The 23,316-nt window shown below is 45.2% G+C and overlaps 1 protein-coding gene and 1 pseudogene across 1 annotated transcript in view; both read left to right on the top strand.

The window, feature by feature from the left end:
• Nucleotides 1-8,925, top strand: part of LOC142767618 (retinol dehydrogenase 12-like) — a 61,822-nt gene extending 52,897 nt beyond the window's left edge. Inside the window, exons 6-7 of the mRNA XM_075869652.1 lie at nucleotides 1,064-1,170; nucleotides 8,294-8,925. Coding sequence (XP_075725767.1) covers nucleotides 1,064-1,170; nucleotides 8,294-8,461 — 275 coding nt within the window. The 3' untranslated portion in view covers nucleotides 8,462-8,925. The remainder of the gene's footprint in view (nucleotides 1-1,063; nucleotides 1,171-8,293) is intronic.
• A 3,904-nt stretch (nucleotides 8,926-12,829) lies between these two features.
• Nucleotides 12,830-21,466, top strand: LOC142767857 (uncharacterized; annotated as a pseudogene).
• Nucleotides 21,467-23,316: the final 1,850 nt, after the last annotated feature.

Here is a 23,316-nt window from a genome sequence, read left to right as displayed (position 1 = left end):
TACGCAGGACTCGGAACCGCACCTTTCAAATAGACGCTTATCTTCGTGAAACGTTCTCTGTGGTTGCAGTGCTACCTACCTAAATATATAAAGATTACATATGTAGTCCTTTGATACAGCCGTCACGTCGGTTTAACGTCAAATGTGGTGGGTTACCATGCGCTGAAGCTGATTTATGCAGCAGTGTCCAGGGCCAGCATGCTCACGAGCATCAGCGCTTGATATCAGCTTCTGGGTTTGCTAATACACATGTTCCAGTTAACATAATTGCGCAAGTGCATACAACTGGTTACATAAACATCTGCAACTGTTCAACATATGTCTGTGATTGCAACATGTGTACACGTATTTAGAGACATTTCATGACGTGTTGCTCAATTAAAAAAATTACAACAGGGTCATCTTCACTCCTCGTGCTTCGCATAACGTCGATTCTCAGGTACATGGGATCTCCTTATTTTTTTTATGTATTAGGCTAGGGTTTCTCCTTTCTAGGTTAACCGTCGTTGCCCGCCTGTCTATTTCGGTGTATAAGCCGGGAAGAGGTTCAGCTTGACTGATTGGTTTTGTGCGGACCTAATGTATTGGGACTGACCCCGTGTTGACGAGCCCGTCTTTTAACTAGCGCAATAAAACAAGGACGTCCCTTGGAACACTTGAAAAGGAAATAGTGTCAGCAGACTGCACGCTACCGGTGCGTACAGCTGTAACAAACCGAAATTGTTCTTTAAATCTTTTGTTTTTCTTTTTTGTAAACCAGAAGTATACTATAGTCAGAATAGCAGGTACTAATGAATCGATTACATAAAAGTGCGGTGGATAAACACAAATGCCTTTCTTGCTTTTTTTTCTTGCTTCGTAATTTTCTAAAAATATTCTGACGGTGTCCATGCTGCAGTAAAGTTTATTTTCTGGGTACTCGAGAGTGCTAGATGATTTTTCTGCGTGTATAAAGCACATGAAAGTACGCATTCAGAGTCTTTGCGTGTTTTATACCACGTATTAAGCCAGCTAGAACCATGAAATGTTCAGTCTCAACAATATCTGGGACATTTTGTTGCAGGTGTGACGGTCAACTGCTTGCATCCGGGATTCGTTCAATCCGAATTCGCCACAGCTGCGAACTTCTACGCAAGAATAGTTAACTTTTGTATTCGATGCTTCGGCAAGGTGAGATTTAGAAAAATGTCTGTACTCACGTTGCTTCCCACTTATTTCGAGGAAAAAGTTCTTTGCTGCGATTTGTTTTTTTTTTGCGCTGATTTCAAAGTGTATTCAGAATGCGTGGTACCTCTCCATAACACAATGCACGCAACATCACATCGGCCACTTTTATGTTCGTCCGACCAGCTGCATTGTTTTAGCTTTTATTGACGTAGTGTAAACGTCGTCCTCCTTTCAAATACACCACCGGATATGCTTCTTCAGTTTGCCCAGTATGTAGCCATTGATGACTACGGAGTGGTGATTTAGAATCGTCAAATATGTAGATGCCGGCAAGCTGCACCTCAAAAGGTAATGATCAAAATCACTCTACAGCATTTTTACGTCGGCGTCACATTATCAATGTCATCTTTCTCACCGTCGTTGTGCTGTTGCAATCTCGAAAGCACATAGAACAAGGCGTTACATTTTTCTTTTACGAAAGAGTGCCAGCCGATTCATTTAACTCCTGTGGAAAACTACTCCTTGTTGGAAAGCGAGGGACCCGAAGAACTATTCGCACTTACTTCGGGCCACAGGGTGTAGAAGCCGTGTATTGTTGTGTTTTTTGTATCGCAAATTTTCGCTAGAACTGTTCCGCACTCATTTTGGCCGTGTCCTATATTAGCCGGCAGTGTGGTGGCAACTTATTTTGTTCCGCATAGATTTCCCATTACCAACAGGATTATAGAAAAAACAAGAGAGCAGGATGGGTTAACGCAAGATAAACGCAAGAAGACACAGCTGTTTTGTTTTCAACTTTTGCTTGTGTGTGGGAGGGTAGCATTCTAACAGCCCGATTCCTCAATAATAAACTATCAGCCTCGCAACGCGTACACATACTTGTCGGCCTTTGTGTGTGTGTGTGTGTGTGTGTGTGTGTGTGTGTGTGTGTGTTGATTGATTGAGAAGTGGGGTTTAACGTCCCAAAACCACCATATAATTATGAGAGACGCCATAGTGGAGGGCTCCGGAAATTTAGATTACCTGGGGTTCTTTAACGTGCACCCAAATCTGAGCACATGGGCCTACAACATTTCCGCCTCCATCGGAAATGCAGCCGCCGCAGCCGGAATTTGAACCCGCGACCTGCGGGTCAGCAGCCGAGTACCTTAGCCACTAGACCACCGCGTCGGGGCTACGACCGGTGTGTGTGTGTGTGTGTGTGTGTTGTGTGTGTGTCGAAATACGAAGACATACAAATTGAACAGTGCCTATTTCAATCGTGGTACCATGCAAAACTGATCCCTTGAGAAACGCACGATCTATATTCGGCGACAACTTTTCTTGGTACTGAAGGGAAAGCTACACTCTAAGCCAAAAATGGCCAAAATGGTAGCAACGGCTGTTTTTACTCCTTCAGACCGACTGCTACTCTCCGAAAAGACCAAGCGGAACAAGATGGCCGACTTGGTCGAGAATGGGGGAGCAACTGTATTCATCTTAAGTTTCTAAGGGAGCAACGGAAGGAGGAACCACTGTAAATGCTCTCGTCACGCAACGGTTACTCCCCGGCAAGACACCGCACACAAATATGCATGCCGCCCACATTGATATTCATGGGCCAGATTATTGTTTGGTCTGTGTGCCAAACTTCACCAAACCAAAACAGTGATTTATTTTAGCATTTAGCATCCGTAGATAATGAGATAGCAGCGCTGGCTGAACACAGAAGGCCTGAGAATACAGTATGGCAAATACCTAACACACGCAGCAGCAGAATGGAGAGTTGGCACGTCAAAGCGGACCGAACGCCGAAACACGTGCAAAACAACGATAAAAAAAGCCTAGACACGCCGTTCGTCCGCGAACGCCCAGATATATCGGAGAAGAAAAAAAAAAGCGGACCCAGATGCGCTTCTCATCAGCCATTCACTTAGTAGCACGCTTCACCGTGTAGTTTGAGGGCAGAATGACAAATCTGCGCCATCTGCGCCCGCACGACAAGTGTGGCGCTAGTGTAGCAAACGATGTAAATTACAAAGTAATTTTTATTCAGTGTTTATGTTAACTAGCACTAAATAAAAAATTACACTCAACTTTTTATATTTATTTATGAGTTTTAGTGTACCTCAGTTTTTTTTTTATAATTCTATTAGGAGAACACACTGAAATTATTGCGCTGACGCCTGTGCTGCCACTGCTCGACGTTTTTTTTTTTTCGGCGCAACTAGGTTCGCGTTCGCACTACTAACTCATTTTCATATGGTCTGTGGTTGGCGAGCACATGGACGTGCGGGCTTGTGAGCTATGTTTTGATAGTGTGTGTGTGTCGCAGATTTGCGTTTCTACTTATTCGTGATGAAGGTTAGTGTATATTTATCTTTATGGAGCGCGAAGTAGTTGTGGATTTTGCTGCTGGGTGGAACAAACACATCGTAAACACGTCTTCAGCTATCTGCAAGCCTGTTCGCTCGTCGGACAAAGGACTGTGCATGCATCAGCGTGCAGGTGAGTGGCATTTCCAGCAACATTTAATGCTCTTACAATACATTGTTGAGTGGTTGCGCTATTGAAAGAGAAATGATTTGCTCTTATTCTCCGTATCCATTGCTAGCCGTATCGGACTAAATTACCTCTATTACCGCCTGCATCCTCTTGCTTCCCCTGTCACCACTGCAGTGCCAGTGTATTTTTGCAGTTAAAAGTTCATTTTGCGCAACACTACCTCGCTTGAAAAAACATTGGGGTGGGGTTGTAGCTGCATTCATACTGGCACTTTTCAACCATTGGCTTTATGTAATGTTAACGGCTGAGTGTTGGGGCCTTGGGCCGCATTTCTTAGAGATGCAAAGTGTATGTAAATCAGTAAGTGAACAAATCATTGTCGCATCACTTCACTGGCATAGCCAGGTGGTTGCGCACAGAATTTTTTTAGGCCGGGCGTAGGGAGCCCAAATTGACGACCATATTCGCTTGCCCGGCCTATTCAGATAAGCGGACCCCCCCCCCCTCCCCGCACGCCTAAAAAAAAAAAAAATCTGCCCACATCACTGCGTCACTTGCTTCACCTCTGCGCTGAACGTACTATTTTATAAGCGCAACATCAAGCGAGCAGTTTACATATTGACAGAACAATTGGAAGAGAAATGACCCAAATCTTTCAGATTTCTTTAGTGATGCAAAACCTTAGCAAAACTGAATATTGTAAAAGACAATCATAAATGCTGTATGTTCTCGTTAGCGCTGTCATTATTCTGCATCATGAAATCTTTATGCGCTGTGAAAATTTGGCATGCCGTTGAAGTCGCATATCGACGTTAATACCAATCGACGAAAATTTTGACAACCTCAATAATGCCGTTTGGGATTTGCCGCATGCACATAATTAGGCCGATTCCCACTAGGCTGTTCTAAACCTGACTTTACTGCTACCAAATGAAACAATATTTGATGCATGTCTTTTACTTTTTTTTTTCAGGGATATCACACAAATTTGGTTATACTGCAGATAAAGATGCTCCCAACGATGCTAAAGTACAGAAAGCAAGTGAATTTCGGTAAGTGCAGACTTTTTGTACTACGTATATGAAAGCATCGCTTTTTAGGGGCAAACTGTGCATGTGTTGGCCAGAGAATAGTTCATTATGCCACATGGTTACACTGGCACTGACAATTCGACATGGCTCCGCTGGCCCGTGTGTGTGCTCACACTGTTAGCGTTAAGATAAAATGTTTATGTTTTCATTGCAGGGATTGCTGTTTGTACTAAAAAGCCAACTGCCAAGATTTCTTTACGCTGGTACTCCTGAAAGTATGCTTTCCCTATTTACATAGATTTTGGCTTGCACAAAGCATAACACTTGGGCCTAGATTCACAAAGCTGTCCATGCGCAGGCCTTCATAACAGTGTTTCTTGACTTGCCTTTACCCTGTTTTCTGCAGATGTTTCGTGGGTTTAAAAGTGCCACAGCATGTTGACCTCCCCCACTCTGAAATATTCGCGTTCAAAGTTCTGCAAGAGTGGGCTTAACTTTCTTGTGCCCCTCTTTGCTAGTCCAAGATACTGAAGTGTTATGCTCTTACTAGAGGTGGCAGTGTTTCTAATGTTTGTATTTCCATCACATTGACCAAGTATGCGATCTTGGCTTGACTGGTAGCACATCCTCAACAAATGTCTTTGTGGCACATGTAGAAGGCAGTACAAAATAAATAGGCAGACATTCACACCGGGAGCTAACTTCTAATAATGCTTTTTTTTTTTGGAAACCATGGTGTGCTTATTCCAATTTGTCTAACAAGCAGTAACCTGTTTGGCTGTGAACCAACAAGACGTTGAACTAATAAAAGCTTCACATCTTGTTGCTCTCAAATATATATGTATTGGCAAGCTATCTGTGACACTGTCAAACAAAGAATCAGAATATCTGTGCATGCCTTAAGATATATTGCTTCGTTTACATATCTCGTGGCTGTGACTCGTCAACCGAGTGAACAAATGCACCCTAGTTTTCTAAATTTAAAGCATTTTTTGAAGGTAGCACGGTCTACATTTATTTGTCTATAGTTTTGTCCAGTCGTTTGCGTCAGGTACAAAGAAATATACTGAAGATTATCATATAGCCTCTGCAAATGGTTGCTTTCAAGCAGGCTTTGCATGCTTGGCTTGTGCCTACAGGTATTGCACAATTCAAGACGCAGCAGCGTATGATAGAACAGTAGAATCGAGAGCAACTATGTGCACGAGCTAAATAAGTATTTTAACATGAGCGGACAGTACGTGTTATTTGCCACACACATGACCTCATTTAGAATGCCCATTGGTGAATGGGCTCAAAGAAATGTCACTCAGCTGTGTATAGGAAACAAGTTAACTGAACCTAAGGGTATCTTTAGCTACTACAAATATGCCTTGTTGAGGTGCTGCACATTTTCTTCCAGAATATTGCTGTCTGAGACATCATGTGAAGAGCGTCTACCACATCAGCATTTATATGGCTTGCCAAGTAACGTTTGGCCGAACCTTCCTTTTTTTCACATTTCGTTTTGCAGTAGACATCCTAGAATGTAAGCGCTGCTGCAGTGTGTGTGACTCATTGTTATGAATTGATTCTGGCATGTTTAACCTCACACTTCTATTTTTTTTCTTGCAGCAATGAGATGCTTCACATATGCCTGCGGTGACGTTCTGCTGCGCTAGCCTGATGGAAACACCAGCTGCGAAACTTGAGTTCTTCAGAATTGGAGAAGTTGCCCTTCTCTCACCAATGATGACACAGACTGCCCTATGCTAATAATTCAAGATTGTTTTTCCACGGATGACGCAGAAAACCTTTGATGTATTATGGTGTTTGTTTAGTGCTGGCTGTGGTGTGGCGAAGTCTACTTTTACGTGTGGTCACACGTCGCTTCATAAAAAGAACAATAAAGCATTTATTTTCCTTTCAATATTGTCCACTTTTTGTGTTAGAAGCACCCAAGCAGTGCTCTTCCAAGGAGCTCTCGCCATGTGTTAAGCGTGTGACAAGCATACTCGAGATAAATACTCATTTCCCCAAGGAGTAACTGGAAGCATGTGCAGTTGGTTTTCAGAGAGTAACTGCGAACACGTGGGAGGAACGGTAAAGAGTAACTGTTGCTCTTAGAAGAGCAACTGGTGGAAGTAATGGTTGGTCGGCAGGGAGCAACTGGTGGGAGTAACTGTTGGTCTGCAGGGAGGAACTGGAGGGAGTAACTGTTCATCCCCCGAAGGAGGAACTGAAATGAGAGCAACGGTTCCTCCCTCTGCAGTTACTCCTTTTAGGAGAGTAATGGGAGTGGCAATGCAATTGCTCCCTGAAAGGAGCAACCCCTATACCCCTGTTGCTCCGTTTTGGCTTAGAGTGTACGGAGGGGGAGCTTGTGCACATTTAGCACTTCGCGAAGTGGTTCATCCTGGCGCGCGTCTCGTAACGCTGTGGAAAATTAGACGCACGCATATGCCGCTTAGTGTTTGGGAGACAGAGAGAGAGAAAGCAATGGCAGCATATCCACGGAGTGAATGATGGAGGGTGGGGTGAAGTATCCGTCCGTTCATTCGTTCGTGCTTCCGTCCGTTTATGCGTGCGTCTGTGTGGCCGCCCGTGCATCCACTCGCCCGTCCGCGCGTGCGTCTGTTCGTGCGTCCACACGTCCATCTGTGCGTCCATTTCTGCATTCGTCTATGCGTCCGCTCCTGCGTCCGTCCATGCGTCCACCCATCTGTGCAGCCTTCCATGTGTCCGTTCTTGCATCTGTCTGTGCGTCCGTTCGTCCACCTATTAAACACTTCAAGTACCACCATCTCGCATCTTTTCATCATATATTCCTCATATAGGAACACCGTCATCCAGCGGACATTCCAAGCACTGAACAAGAGGAGGCACACGCACACTTTATTACGGCTTGCGCTTTGTGTTTACTTCCCACCTTTAGCCACCTCGAGTTCATGATATATACTAGTTCATGTATTCATGGCACTGAGGCCCAACGCTCACTAAACGTTTTCTAAAACCAAAAATGTTACGCCCAGCGATTATAACGTAGCAACCATTCCTTGTCAGATAGTGCTCAGTGTACATGCCAATTGTTGCTAAGGGGGAATGAGAGACAGGAGAACTCGGCTTTTAGTTAGCGCTCACGCTGCGAATTTTTTATTGCTCAACAACACATAAAAGAAATCTCCCACCAGCACTACCTTCGAGGTCAAAATGTAAGACTGGTTACACACTACTACTACTACGACTACGAGAAACGAACGGGTGCCGCTATAAGAAGCTTCACCCCTAAAACTTTTATTTTAAAACTCAAGTCTGAGTCTGAGCTTTTGGGCGAAGCGTTTGAGGTGCACCTAGAAAGGCGATACTTCCTCACGCATTCATAAACAGGAAGTCACAACTGATAAATTCAAATAAATACGAATATATTACAGGATGAGAAGCGTACTGTTTCATATAGCTCCAAGTAGAAAATAAAGAAGGAACATTTATATTTCACGCTGAAAATACGCGTGCTACTTTAAAACTACCTTCACTCGTGGTAGGATGCATATGATTTGACTCCGTAGCTTTCCCTTGAGTGCCTAGAAAGTTGTCGCCGAGTATAATACAATTGGTGTCCTTCCTCGTAACAGAGTGTCAAGGATGGCGCACAGACGTCAGTACACCTGGCAGTCTCGGAGGAGGTGGAAGGCGTCACTGGAAAAATGTTCGCGGACTGCAAGCCGACATCGTTTCCTGGAAATTTTCACGATGCTGAGAACCTATGGGACGTGTCACACAAAATGGCAGGACTCTGCTGAGGCACGGCCAGACGCCCACTGAAACGCTTGTACAGCTAAATTATTTGTGGCATCATACTACCGAAACAGTGGCATCTCAACTCTATTGAGGTAATTAGAATCTATACGCTTGTACAGCTATGCTACATGTGAGACCACGATACCCAAGCAGTGGCACCCAAAATACGATGTAGGTTTTTCCAATTTTTCTGATGGAGTCTATTCGGGAGCTACTGCTGCGAGATTGTACCAGCTTCCGATAGCCCATTATGAAAATGAAGTGTTATGTGCGATGAATAATTACTGTGCAAATTTGTGAGGTTCGCGCCGAATTCTGGTAAGGCTCAAATGATGAACCTTTCCATTAGTATTCATATAATGTCTTATCCTCATGTGCACAACCGAAGTGTTAGAGTAAAGGTTATTAAACAAAATTTCACATTGACTTTGACAATAAACGACAATTAACTGTTAAAATCAAAGTACTTTGCGTATGCTTGTATATTTTGTTGTCTGTCTCTAACTGGCAGCGCCCGTCGACATCGAAAAACTCTACATCGAAGGCCTCTACAATAACAGTGAGTAAAATGCACGTATACCTAATGTTGTCAAGTCATGACAATAAAAGACTTCACTATAAAGTTTGGGTGAAATCACGAAAATTGAATGAGGCGAACTCGTGATTGAGACTCTTAAATAGGAACAATTGTTGAAAAATTATCGCCGGTTGCTGAACCTGCGCACTGCGTTAAAGATAGCCCCCTTTCAACATGCATCGTCGAACATTTTGCCCCAATCCTATCTACTCGCTCGTAGTTGCGGGATTGAGTTGCTCGTGAACTGCTCCACGATGCGTAAGCATTGCTGTATGCACGCGATAAGGGATATTCGCTGCGCACCATTGAATTAAACTATATGGTTCGTTGATATGTGGGGTTCAACGTCTCAAAACCACCATCTCTAGAAATATGAAAAACGCCGTAGTGGAGGACTCCAGAAATATTGACGACCTAGGGTTCTGTAACGTGTGCCCAAATTTCCGGACACATGCCAACAGCATTTTCGCCTACATACAAAACGCAGCCGCCACTGCCGAAATTCGATTCCCCTACCTGTGGATATCACGTGGCAGGATAACTTATATCAAGGTTTGCGCTGACAAATAATCACTCGCAGACTTAGGCCACGTTCACGTTAGGGAAGGGAAGAGAAAACGAAAATTCCATGATGGCCGCAAAACCACGACCGCGTGCGTCGATTGTTCACACTCGTTCTGCCCCAACCTGCCGCTGCTTCCGTCGCTACCTTGACAATAACTCGATTTAGTATGATATGTGGGCTTTAACGTCCCGAAACTACCAAATGAATATGAGAGACGCCGTAGTGGAAGGCTCCGCAAATTTCGACCACCTGAGGTTCTTTAACGCGCAACTAAATCTGAGCACATGGGCCTACGACATTTCCGCCTCCATCGGAAATGCAGCCGCCACAGCCAAGATTCGATCCCTCGACCTGCTGGTAAGCAGCCGAGTACCTTAGCCGCTGCACCGCCGCGGCGGGGCGAAAATTGGTTTGATTTTGCCGGCTTTCTGGTAACTAAAGTTCGCAGCCTAGTTATTGACAAAAAGTAGTGAAAAAAAAAGCTTGCACCCCTTCAAACGTTGTTTTGGGAGATACGCCAGCTGAAACGACATGAGCGAACGCACCGCAACAGCGGCGCGGTTTCAACCGGCTGTACACAAAAACGAGACATGTTGGGGCATGCCGACTCGCTGCCGCAGCACCGTTTACTTCCAGAGTTCTTGGCGATCGTAATCCTAATGAGCCTCGTGATGAACTCGTCCTCGTTGAGGCCATAAAGCATCGTCGTGCTGCACGGGTACTTTGCAATATGAGCCGTTGCGAGCCACCGCCGACGCCTGTGCCACCATGTTGAATCTGCGGCCGGCTGGTTAGGTCACTTGGTTTGTTTTATCGCACCCAAGGCTGTGAAGTGGAAACCGGATTCCATTTCGCGTGGCGGAAAAATCGGTCTCGGAGCAATTCTTGCGCGCCGACCGCGTGGCGTGGTTTTCCGGCTGCTTTGGCGGCGAAACGAGCCAGTCTCCGGAGTTTCATCGGTTTCGCTCTTTTCGAGGCCAAGTGTGAACGCCCCCTACCTGAAGGCATTAATCCTGCCAGGGCGTTCGTTTTCATTGTTGGTCACCGTAATAATGGGAGCTAACAGTGTAGCCAATGAAAGTATAGCGAGTGTTATTAGAAGTGTTCGTAGTGGTGGTGGTGGTGGTGGTGCGATCACTACCACCACCACCACCATACTCTGTTCGTAATGTAAATGTTAAGCGAGAAAAGCGAACGAAAAGGCAATTTTCCCACCAGTAGAATTTAACCTGAGACCTTCGTTCAGCTGCCAGCCCGTAAAACAATTGCGTGCAACTTGACGCCAACAAGCGAACAAAAGGGGCTGGGTAGTGTTCCGCACTCGCCGTAATGGCAACAGGTGGCGCTGACGGACGCTTCCCCTTTCATATGCGCGCATATACCCTGTAGAGTGGGCAGAGAAATCAACGCTCCCGTCAATTTGTAGTAGAGCATCGGACGCCTTATTGGTTATAGTTTTTCACATTGACATCAATTCTAATAACATCCACTTTACTTTTCTTTGCGTTATTGCCTGTACATTTTCATTATATTGTGTCTAATGAAGAGTTCTTAATTGCACGCTTTTGTCAGCCTGTAATTTATGTCTTATTAGAAGCCCACATCAGAAAGAATAAACCAAATTTGAATCATCAGCAAATGAAGTCGGTAGCTTTATCATATGATCACAATTAACGCAATAGCGTTTATATGGACCTCTCGGCTGGATATCGCCGCTGGCGTTGGCGTAAGTGTCATGAACTATATGTGTATACGTATTTATATATATGAAAACGCAAGAAAGCAAAAAATATAGAAAAAAGTCGGTATCGGAAGTGGGACCTCCACGTCGTCAATGCGAGGCGTTAATCTCTGAGCGATACGTCTTTCATCGTTCAAACGGCAAGTTACTTACATCTGCCAGTTACCGCCGTTGGCAGGCATCTTGGGGGTGGGGTGGGGGTGAACTATTGTGTCTTCAGCATTATCTGCACGATGGCGCAATGAGCGCGCACGGCTCTCATCTCTCACCCGTATTTTGGTCCACGGAAAGGAGGGGAGTGTACGATCGCTTGCGTGCCCTTATCTTCCGGTCATAGGTTTCGGCTGTATCATACGTCTTTGCAGGCGTTGAGTTTGCACTGGAACGACTTTGTTGTAGTTACGGGGCACACAAAGGTCACTAAAATCGTTGCACAGCCTCCGTTTGCGAACAGGGCGCACTTTTCAGACACGGCGAAGTAATTTTGTGTTCACCTGTACCTGTGAGTACGTTTCGTGCGTCAATTGTGCCTGAGAAACGTGGGGCACGTTTAGATGTCCTTGCCATTCTACTCGTGACCTTTCACATTGTTGCTGTCATGTTCGTTGCTTTGCCTTTGCGGTGAAGCTGTGACTTTTGCATTTTCATAGTTGCAACACACTTCTCTATACTATTTAGGATAAAGTAGGGGAAATGAGACACATAAAAATGCGAAATTTTCACTTTACCGGCGTCTGTAGCTGATACAAAAGCTACTTTTCTTTGTTTCTATTTTCAGGCTATAATTGTTGGTCCGTGTCTACATTTGCATATGTACAAGATGAAGATTGCCCGCCGCAATCACACGTCATAAATTGCGCGATAGTGTCAGTGTGTTCGCGACCTGTCAAAAATGGGCGAAATTTTGCTCGGTTAAATTTTCGGATCCGTGCATGAAGCTACCTCTGCGTCAGTACAGCAACGTAACTATTTGTGTTGTTATTTTAAATTACGAGCTACATAATTAACACCAATTGTTTACTCGTTTGGTGCCAAGGGCCAAAGTTGAGACATTATTTGCTGAATTCTGGCATGTGAGAGGGGTGAAACCCAACAAAAAGACGTTGCCTTAAAGAGTGTCCTCATATTCTAACGATTCGGTTCCACTCATTACAAACTATACTTCTTTGTTCATTATTGGACAAGAAAATATAATATATAGTTTCCTGGGAGGTAAACGATATAAAAAGTGACTCATTGGCATTCACTACTCGACTTCCTTCATTCGTGCTGCATCAAGAATTTCCGTATTCTCAAGGATGCTGTAAAAGAGACGCATAAAAGTGGCTAAACCTTCAAGTCAAGTCGTTCCCGAACGCGTCTTGTGAATGAGCTTTAATTATGTTTCTCCATACCCTAATGAAAAGTAAACAAGTGTTAGAAAAACTCCATCTAAAACAGTCTGAAACTCATTCACTAAGAAAGCCCGGTGGGCGAAAATAAAAGCCATGAAACACCTGAGCAGTTCACTATCTAAGCGGCAAAAAGAAGTGAAGCAGGTACGTCAGTACATCCTTATCATCTAATATTGAATAATCTATTGAGGTGCAAGCATTCAACAAAAGACAACCATAGCAGAAAGAAAGACTGGCGGTGTTTTATCTTCAAGGAGTTTCGGAGCAACACGGCGCCGCGTTATCTCTAGATTCAATTCGTAGAGTACAAGCACTGAGCTCTGTAAGATTGCTTAAACGCGCACAGAGTAGATTTCAAGTCTTTCTACTGCATAAACTGAAGGACTGACTTTTTTCACACGGTATTATTTTGCCTCACACACCGTCTTGTTTTGCCTCGCAGGTTGGGGCAAACTGAGACATCTGGGGCATTTTGTTATTTTTAAAATATTATTTTGAAGCGTGGCAACACGACAATGCTTATGTACCACTTACCTGGTACCGAAATAATTGATTCTGCATTGATGTTTATTTGTAAGAAGGAAACCAATGCCAAATATTCACTAATTTAAGATTTTTGTCGCATTTGACCTCATCCTACCACAAACTGCGTTTAACTTGGTATAATACGCTATGCGTTTGGCTAATTAGGGTAGGAAGCCACAAATTGTTTGGGTTGACCTCCTTTCGCTTTGTTTACAAATGTCTCTATGTCGCGGTGTGGTGCTTTACATCTGTTGGGCACCATATTGTACCATAATTTGTTCAGCGTTTTTGTCGTCGTTGTTTAAGAACGGCATGTTCTAGTACCTGCATCAAGAGTGAGCAGCTGCAGCTGGTGAAGTGTGCGTAAAACGTTTCAAAACTACGTTTCCTTTCTGCCCTCAACATGGATGTTCCGTGAGTATGCGTGCAGGAAGTAGTTTCAAAATAAGCTAAGCTCATGCGCTCAGCAACTGTCCCGCACAAATGACAAACAATTATGAGTGGATGTTTACAAAACACAGTTGATGCCATGACAGGCGAGTTTTTTGTGTGTTTGTCTGACGGAATTGTGCTGTTGATGCCGGGAAGCTTCCTGCTGTCACAATTGTCAAGAATTCAGACACCTGGGCAGGCGGCTTCCTTCAGCACATAACAGTAAGTATGTTTTACTTCGTATTGTTTCTAGGCATTGTCTTCATATACGCAGTGAACTACATTGTTCATTTCCAAGCAAGTTGTGTTGTGCACACGAGGGTGCTAAAGGACTTGTTTCGGAGAAGTTCCGGTGCCAGCGTCAGTGCGGACGTTGTTGGTTGTGAGCGAAAAATACGCGTTCACCGTCACCTAAAAATTCAGTAAGCTACAAATAAAATAAGTGGTAAAAATCTCCAGCTCGAGTATTATTCAAACCGAGGCATTTCGCGCGGCAAGCGTGTGGGGTGCCACAAAGCACACGCCGTTGCTTGAGACGGCTTAGGAAAAAAATTACACATCACCTCCCCGAAGTGAACCCTGATGGAATGCCAAGCAGCGGAGGTGCGCACGGCGTTGACCTGGTTGAAGCGGGCATCGACGCGGGTGCTGGAAGAATGTTTTGAAGCGAAACTCGCTAAATTTTACTCGAGTGAAGGTTTGTTTACAACGCAAAGACACGGGACGCGGGTTGGGTTTGCTATAAGTTTCATCGCAGAAAGACTGTTCGCTCGATGTGCGCTCGAAATTTGCAAGCGGTAGAAAAAGTGAAGCGAGAGAAATGACGAGATGCGAGCGGCGATAGGCTAGGGAAAGGGTGACGTCAATGAGCGCGCACTGCGAGGAAAGCCGTGACCTACTTTGCACCGCCCCAACACCTGCGGCCAGGGGAGCGCAGTGCTCACGGTGGAACAGCGTTACACAGGCTAGTCAAAGAGCTGCTTTGCATTTAAAATTGTACACCATATGAATACCACGCAGAAGAAAGAGGTTTTTTAACACGTATATTATTTTGTGGCAGAAGCACAAAGATGTTCCAGGTATCAAAGAACATGAATGGCACAACGAGTCGTCGTTCTAAAGGTGCACCCATTCCAAAACACCCAGTTATGTTAATGAGTGATCAGCATAAAAAAAAAAACATCCAGCAAGTTCGTAGCTGTGCAAGTCAGTTGCTGTTCAATTAGCCGCTGATCACGGAATGGTCAGCCCCGGCGTCGAACAGAGTGGTTTCACTATCATCATTACACACGTGAAGTTCTGTGTTTCGTGATGTTCCATCACAGTGAGGACGTTGCATCGGATCACGGCTGCGTCGCCTTTCTGCAAATCTGCTCTTGTAAGGTTTTCTGGCGGCCAAGGTTAGTCTCCAGGACTGCTGTCAGCTGGTGGATTGTGCTTGTGCTTTCGCCACAGCGTGGTCATCGGCAGAGCAGGATCTTCGTGGCTACGACAAACTATCGGTTGCCAGTAGCTCCTACCGGTTGCTGTGACTGACGCTCCCACGTTTTAATGCACCCCGAAAGCAGACAAGGGGATGACCGCCATCGTAGCTCAGCGGTAGAGTACCCCACGCGGTCACACAAAGGTCGAAGTTTCAGTCACTGCCGGGGCAGGTTATCTTTTCCATCACTTTTGTTTTCTCACAATCACGTTGTAATTGCTTGTAATATTATCCCCTATACATTCCTTGGCCTCAGTGTCAGATAGTTCTAACATTGGCTAAGAACGAAAAAAGAACTATGAAATATAAAGTTTTTTCCTGCACACATACAGAGCAATCTTGTTCTGGCAGACTTCATGCCTACAAGTCGTATGCGGGTGATTAAAGGTGTGCTGCAAGCTCGTAAAAAGACTAGGTGCTTCGTGATGCCAGCAACGAAAAAATAAAAGTGTTTCACACTCGTTGTAATGGCTAATGGTGGTGCTGAACCATGACGTGTAAACGCACATAAAATGGGCGGAGCGATGACCGCCGCTAAAGCTCAGATTATCGGACGCGTAAATCGAATGTTGCCGGTTCGCTGCTTGCCGGTGGAATATTATCTTTTTGTACTCGTTTCTTTGTTGGCACTTATACTGCAATTACTTGTATTTATTTATTTATTTATCTACTTATTTATTTAATTTATTTACTCTTCCCTCAAGGCCTGAGGGCATTACAGATGGGAGTGGGAAACGAAAAATTATACAAATTTGGGTCGTAAATAACAGAAGAAGAACGTAATACAACAGTGCAATAAAACAAACCACTAGAAATATCAGTGCATACAATGTAGCAAGGAACGGCTTTGCAAAAATATTCAAAACAAACAAAGTAACATGACAATATTCCTGTTTATACAACTTTAGAACTATAATAAGGTGCCTTGAATTTCAAGTTAAACAATGTTAGCTATAGCTTTTCGAAAAAACTTATTATCAATGATGCTGACTATTTCATTGAAAAGGTGGTTCCATTGTCGAGTTGTTCTAGGGAAAAATGAATGATTAAAGGTGTTGGTGTTTCCTGCTTGAATTTCGACTTTGAAGCGATGGTCTACACGGTGCGATAAGTAATGTGGCTGTGAAATGAAGTTATTATGAAGAAATGGGTGATAGTATATCTTATAAAACAGAGTTAAGCGAGCTATTTTTCTTCGTGATGCTAATGACGGAAGACGTAGGTTAGCTTTCATTGAAGATATGCTGGAAGTGCGGTTATAATTGGAAAACATTTAACGAACAGAATTCTTTTGAAGGAGCTCTAGAGAGAAGATGAGGTTTTCATTGTGTAAGTCCCACACTGCTGCGGCGTTCTCTAGTTTCGGGCGCACTAATGACTAATAAAGTAGTAATTTTAAAGATGACGGGGCGTTAGAAAATTTGTGACGTAAGTAGCCAAGCGTGGTGTTAGCTCTACTGGTTATGTATTCAATATGAAGAGATCAGGTTAGGTTTGAAGTTATATGAACACCTAAGTATTTATATAAATTCACAGGGTCTAAAGGGGATATTATTCATATGGTAGAATGGAAGGGTGGTAGAGTTTCTATGAACACGTAAATTTTTACATTTGTTAATATTTAGTTGCATTCGCCAGGTATTACACCAATCACTTATAAGGTTTATATCTGATTGAAGAGCATTAGAGTCGTCAGTACTGATTCTTTCCTGGTAAATTACGCAATCGTCAGCAAATAAATGAACATAAGATGTCAATGTAGATGGCAAGTCGTTAATATAGATTAGAAATAGAAGTGGTCCTAGTACTGATCCTTGAGGCACGCCGGAACGAACTTTCGTTACAGGTGAGTCATGATTATTACCAGTAAGAAACTGATGGCGGTTACAAAGAAAATATTCAATCCATTTCAGTATTTTATTATCGAGGTTCAATAGACTTAGATTGAAAAGAAATAGTTGATGCGAAACTTTGTCAAATGCTTTACTAAAATATAAAAACACACAGTCAGCAGATGAGGCGTGATCTAAAATACAGTTTCGTCCATGAGTAAATGATATTAGTTGCGTTTCGTATGAATAAGTGTTGTAATCGGCTTGCTATGTTATCTACTATCGCCTGAGCCAGGCGCGTGACGTGCTAACAACTGAGCGTCATGTCTTTCCCCGCTCTTTCTTTCTTCCCAACTCCCTCTCCCTTTTTATGCTTTAGATACTGTGTTCACGACGAATAAACGTTTTCAGTCCCCAGCGTTGGTCTCGCCTGTCGTTCACGCACTGTGTGTGCGCCGGATATGCAACAGTGGCGACGAGGATGGGATCGAAACCCATGACGAAAAAGAACACGGCGAGAAAAACCACGGTACGGCATTTCCAGAACCTGCCGCAGTGACGACGGCAGCCATGGCCCACCACCAACTTCCCGAGTATGATGGCGAGAGGGACAACTGGAAAGTGTACGTCATCAATGCAGAGGCTTATTTCGAGGCAACGGGGGTTACCGACACAGCGAAAAAAAAGGGCGTTGCTCGTAGCAGCGTTAAACACGAGGACTGTGCAGATTTTTACGGGACGAGTTGCTTCGAAGAAACCCCAACAGCCTAACCTACGAAGAAGTCGTTGCAGCGCTGGATGAATATTTCGACCCGAAGCGCCACGAGATAACGAAAAGCTTCCGGTTCTTCAGTCGATGTCAGCACGACGGTGAGCCTTTGCAACATTTCCTTGTCCACCTCTGACGCATTGCAGACAACTGCAATTTTGGCAGCATGCTGGAACGAATGCTCCGCGACCGTATAGTCTGTGGCGTCAGATCAAAAGCCTTGCAAAAACAGCTACTGGCAAAGCCAAACTTAACCTTGGAAGAGGCCGAAGAGATAGCACTATCAGCCGAAACGGCAGAAGATGACGCGAATAAGATATCGTGTGATGCAACTACCGTACTGAAGGTTGGCGCGCAAAGCGTGTTGACGAACGAGCCTGCGCTAAAATGCGGACGCTGCGGAAGTGAAGCATAACACCCACGCTTGCGGCTGGGCCAAGAGTAGGTGCTATCGTTGTGGTAGGCCGGGCCATCTTGCGAAAATGTGTTCGAGTGACGCGCCGAGGAAACGTGAAACCGGGCAGACGCACGCCATGCAGGGATGAGCACTGGCGGTGGCGGAAGACCGTGCGGAGGGGAACGCAGACGAAGCCATACACCTCTGGACTTTGACTTCATCTCGGAAGTGGCAGTTAGAACCCCCAATCCACAGGACATTCACGTGGTGCGGCATTGACATGCCAATGCTGATAAACACGGGGCGCCCGTCTGCGTTGTGCCACGCGAAATATATCAAAAGAACCGGGAGAGATGGCCTACATTGAAACCTTCATCTGTCAAGCTTTTATGTTACCTTGGCAAGCTCCCCGTTCTGGGAAAATTGGACATGAAAGTAGGCTACAAGGGTGCCGTAGTAGACTGCTCCTTGGTAGTATTAAATTGTCCCGGTCCTAGTCTATGCGGAAGGGACCTAATTTTTCAGTTGAGCAATGCAGGGTCACCTGTCCTTAACTTGACTGCGGAAGCCGGATCGCCAACGTGCCTTCCGGCCATGGACGACATCGTCATCGAGTTTGAAGACATTTTCAGAGCGGAACTCGGCTGCATCAGCGGTCCCCCTGTGCACCTTCAACTCAAGGAAGGAGCTACACCCAAGTTCTGTAAAACACGATCCATTCCTTTCGCTCTCCATGATAAGGTTTCTCAAGAACTTGACAGACTCGTAGCAATTGGGGTGTTATCACCGGTAGCGCATGCGGAGTGGGATACGCCCATTGTGCCCGTCTTAAAAAAAGATAGAACAGTTTGAATTTTCCTCGATTTCAAGATCACGTTAAATTCTGTATGCGAACTGGAGCAGTACCCATTGCCAGTGATTGATTATATGTTTGCATGCCTAGACGGCGGAGAGTACTTCAGCACTCTCGACTTACGTGACGCGTATAATCAAGTACCACTTGACGAAGAATCGCAGAAGCTATGCGTAATTAAGACACATTGAGGGCTATTTCGCTTCTAGAGGCTGCCTTTTGACATAGCGTCTGCCCCAGCCATCTTCCAGCGAAAATTCGAAACAGTCCTGCAGGGGCTACCAGGCGTGCAAGATTATCTCGATGATGTGTTGGTTGCGGAGCGACAGGGAAGCAGCGAGACGCTGCGAACGGTACTGCAGCGTTTCCGTCAGCACGGTGTAAAACTCCGGCTAGACAAATGCAAATTTAGTCAGCCTTCAGTCACGTACTTAGGGCACCAAATCGACAAAAACGGCCTACACTCCACTGAGACACATGTGGAAGCAATCGCCCAGGCTCCTAGCCCGACAAATGTGCAGGAACTACGCTCATTTCTGGGCATGCTGTCGTATTACTCCAAGTTCCTGCTGAATATGTCATCTTTGCTTGCACCTTTGTACCAGTTGCTTGGCGAAAATGCGCGTTGGGTCTGGGGAGAAGCTCAACAAACAGCCTTTTCCAATGCAAAGCAGTGCCTACTTGCGGCAGGGGTGCTCGTTCACTACGACCACGAAAAGCCATTAAAGCTGGAGTGCGACGCTTCGCCGCATGGCATTGGTGCCGTGTTGTTTCATACGGACGGAAAAGAGAATCGGCCCATAGGCTTCCGTTCGCAAACGCTGACCACTGCTGAGGGGAATGACTCCCAGCTAGAACGTGAGGCCTTGGCCCTTGTTTTTGGGGTGTCGAAATTTCGCGACTATCTTCTCAACAGAGATTTTACCTTGGTCACAGATCACCAGCCGCTACTGGGCCTTCTGGAAGCGGAGAAGCCGACGCCAGCGTTTGCCGCAGCACGAATACAGCGCTGGGCTCTCTACCTTGGTGGATTTCGCTACAAGCTTCAGTATTCGCCCGGTAAGCTGCTACTAAATGCCGACACCCTCAGCCGGCTACCGCTGCAGACTCCAGTTCCACCATCAACAAGCGAACCCTCAGAGTATGTTTCCGCTCTAGCAAGTTTCGATGATGGTACTGTGTCTGTCGAACTCCAAGCTGCGCGGGACCTCTTACTAGCGAGGGTAGTAGAGTACACCAAGCAAGGCTGGCCGAAACATGTAAAAGACAGAGTTGGTGCCATTCTCGGACCGCCGGTTAGAGCTATCCGTAGCTCTTGGGTTGTTATACTGGGGTCATCGAGTTGTTCCCACAAAAGCACGAGAACGGGTGCTATATATGCTGCATGAGACGCATCAAGGGTCATCGGCAATGAAGGCGGTCGCCAGATCGGCATTCTGATGGCCGGGACTACACCGAGAGATAGAACACCTCTCAGCGTCGTGCCACAACTGCGTGCAAAACCTTCCTATGCCAGCCTCTGCTCAACCAGTGAGTCGGCCAGCAGTTCAGGAAAAATGGTCCAGGCTGCACGCCGATTTCGCCGGGCCGATCGCAGGCAGCATAATACTGGTAGTCGTGGATGCTGCAACTAAGTGGATTGAAGCCGTGTCCATGAGGCAGGCAAGCACGTCGTCTACTATTGCCAGCTTTCGCAGCATTTTTGCCAGATTTGGTGTTCCACGCACAATAGTTGCAGACAATGGCACGCAGTTCACTAGTGAAAAATTCGCCACTTTTGTGAAGAACAATAACATCACACACCTCCGTACGGCTGTGTATCACCCCCAGTCTAACGGGCTCGCCGAACGAGCTGTTCGGACGATGAAGGAAGCTTTAAAGTAGATAATCAAAGGCACATTAGAAGAGAAATTGGTGAAAATTCTTTTCAACTACAGGAGAACGCCGTGCCACGAGGGAAAATCACCTTCAGGGTCACGCATGGTCACCATACAAACACCCGCTGGGGTGGTTCGACGTCACATAGACCAAGTGCGTTCCAGGACAAGCCCGGCATCTGCCCGGAGCGGCGCTCAGTGAGACCAAGACGAGGGGAGCCCTCCGGCTGCAGCGGCGCCCACACCGACCAGCAACGAAGGCAAGTTGAACGAGCAGCCCGCAGACCAGGTAGCATCTGCGCAACCGTAGCCGCCTATCCAGAATGCGCAGAAATCCCCACAAGTTTTGCGACGCTCTACCCGGGAAAGAAAACCTGTACAGCGTTTTCAATTCTAAGGGAGGAGAAATGTTGTAATCAGCTTGTTATGTTATCTACTACCACCTGAGCCAGGCGCGTGACGTGCCAGCAACTGAGCGTCATGTCTTTTTCCGCTCTTTCCTCCTTCCCAACCCCCTCTCTCTTCCTATGCTTTGAATACTGTGTTCACGACGAATAAACGTTTTCAGTTCCCAGCACTGGTCTCGCCTGTCGCAACAGTAAGTTTTATGGAAACCGTGTTGAGTTGAGTTGGAGTTGAGGAAGTTAAGCAGGTCGGTGAAAATTACATATTCAAGAAGTTTGCAACAGGTGCTGGCCAGTGAGATTGGGCGGTAATTCAAGGGTGAGTTTTTGCTGCCGGACTTCTGCAGAGGAATCACCTTCCCTATTTTCCATTTCGAAGGAAGAGTAGATGAGTCTATGGATTGTTGAAAGATTTTGGTCAATATGATGGAGCTGAAGACGCTAGTGTTAAAAATTTGCTGTTGATGCCGTCAAAGCCTGGTGCTGAGTTAAAGGGTAATTTATCAATAAGTTTAGCAATGCCAGATGAATGTACTGTTACAGGATCCATGATCCTGTAACAGTACAGATAGTTGCATGTGCTGATGTCCGGTAGGTGATGTTGCTTGTAACCGAGAAAAAATTGCAAAATGTGCAATTAAGAGTGATCGCGCAAGCGTTAGGAATATGTTGCCTTCTGTGTCTTTTAGAATGATAGTGCTATTGCAAGGGGGGTTAATGACGCGCCAAAATTTGTAAATGTCTGTTTTGATGATGTCTGGTAGAGTGTGGGTTAGGTAATAATGTTTAGCTTCCTTTAGGGCAGATATATATGTACGATTAGCAGTTTCATAGGATTCCCAACGTGCTTGGTTAGAAGACGATTTAGCTGAACTATAGAGCCGTTTCTTTTTGTTAGATAGGCGCTTGATGTACGAGTTATACCAAGGGGCATGTGTGTTGGAAGTGATGGTACGATTAGGAGTGTATTTTTCTGTCAACAGATGTACCTGTTCTGCAAAATTACACCAGATAATCAAATAACTACTGAGAACTAACCGTCGAGAACTAAAAAATAACTGAAGTTAATCAAATAACTGTCGAAAACTGAGCCCAATGCAATGTTCATTGCCTAAAAATTTTTCCTTTCTCATATACACGAGTAATTTTCTTAACCTTAGTTGTTTTAGGAGCGCTACCGTTAATAGCAAAACTTATTAAAGAATGATCGCTAATACTAGGCAGAAAATTTATAGGGAAAGCTAGATCTGGACGACTAGTTAAGACTAAGTCAAGCGTGCTCGCAGTGGTGGAAGTGATTGTGGTCGGCTGTGTAACGAGTTGGGACAGGAAAAACACAGAGCAAAGTTCGCAAAATTCTTTCGCCGGATTTGAAAAGGGTGTTATACCAGGTGGTTGTGTGTTCCATAACAGATTGGGCAAATTGAAGTCACCGAGTAAAAACAAGGGTGATGAGGAAAACTGAGATGAAACCAGGTTATTGGCATCATGTAAATTGTCGATGAGGGTGGCAAATGATGAAGGCGAGCGATAGCATACGCAAATGGTTATCTTTGGAGGACTCAGTGTTAGGCAAGCCCATGTGCATTCAAGCTCGGTTTAAAGTCTATATGAAACGACGAAACATCTTTAGAAATGGCGAGAACAACACCCCCTCCTCGGCGCTGAGTGCGGTAACACCGGTAGACAGTGAAATTAGAAGCGCCATGAAATATATCACAATCGAGCACGTGTGCAAGAAGCCAGGATTCGGTAATGGCGACAATTTTAGCGCTGCACGTGTCGATTGCTGATGACAACGAAAAGCAATAAAAGCAATTATTTAGAACACTTCTTGCATTTGTAAAAGGAATGGGCATGACAAATGTGTCTGCATGAGGCGATCGGCCACTTCCCTCATCGTTTTGCTATTGTACCGGTAACCGTGCATTCGCATGATTTAGTCCAGCACGTGTTTCATACTGAATCAGTTCATGGACAGAATCATTAGTAGTGTCGTACACATAGC

This window comes from Rhipicephalus microplus, chromosome 7 (genome assembly GCF_043290135.1).
Source record: "Rhipicephalus microplus isolate Deutch F79 chromosome 7, USDA_Rmic, whole genome shotgun sequence".
Lineage (NCBI taxonomy): Eukaryota > Metazoa > Arthropoda > Arachnida > Ixodida > Ixodidae > Rhipicephalus > Rhipicephalus microplus.
This window is presented reverse-complemented; position numbering and strand designations above follow the sequence as displayed.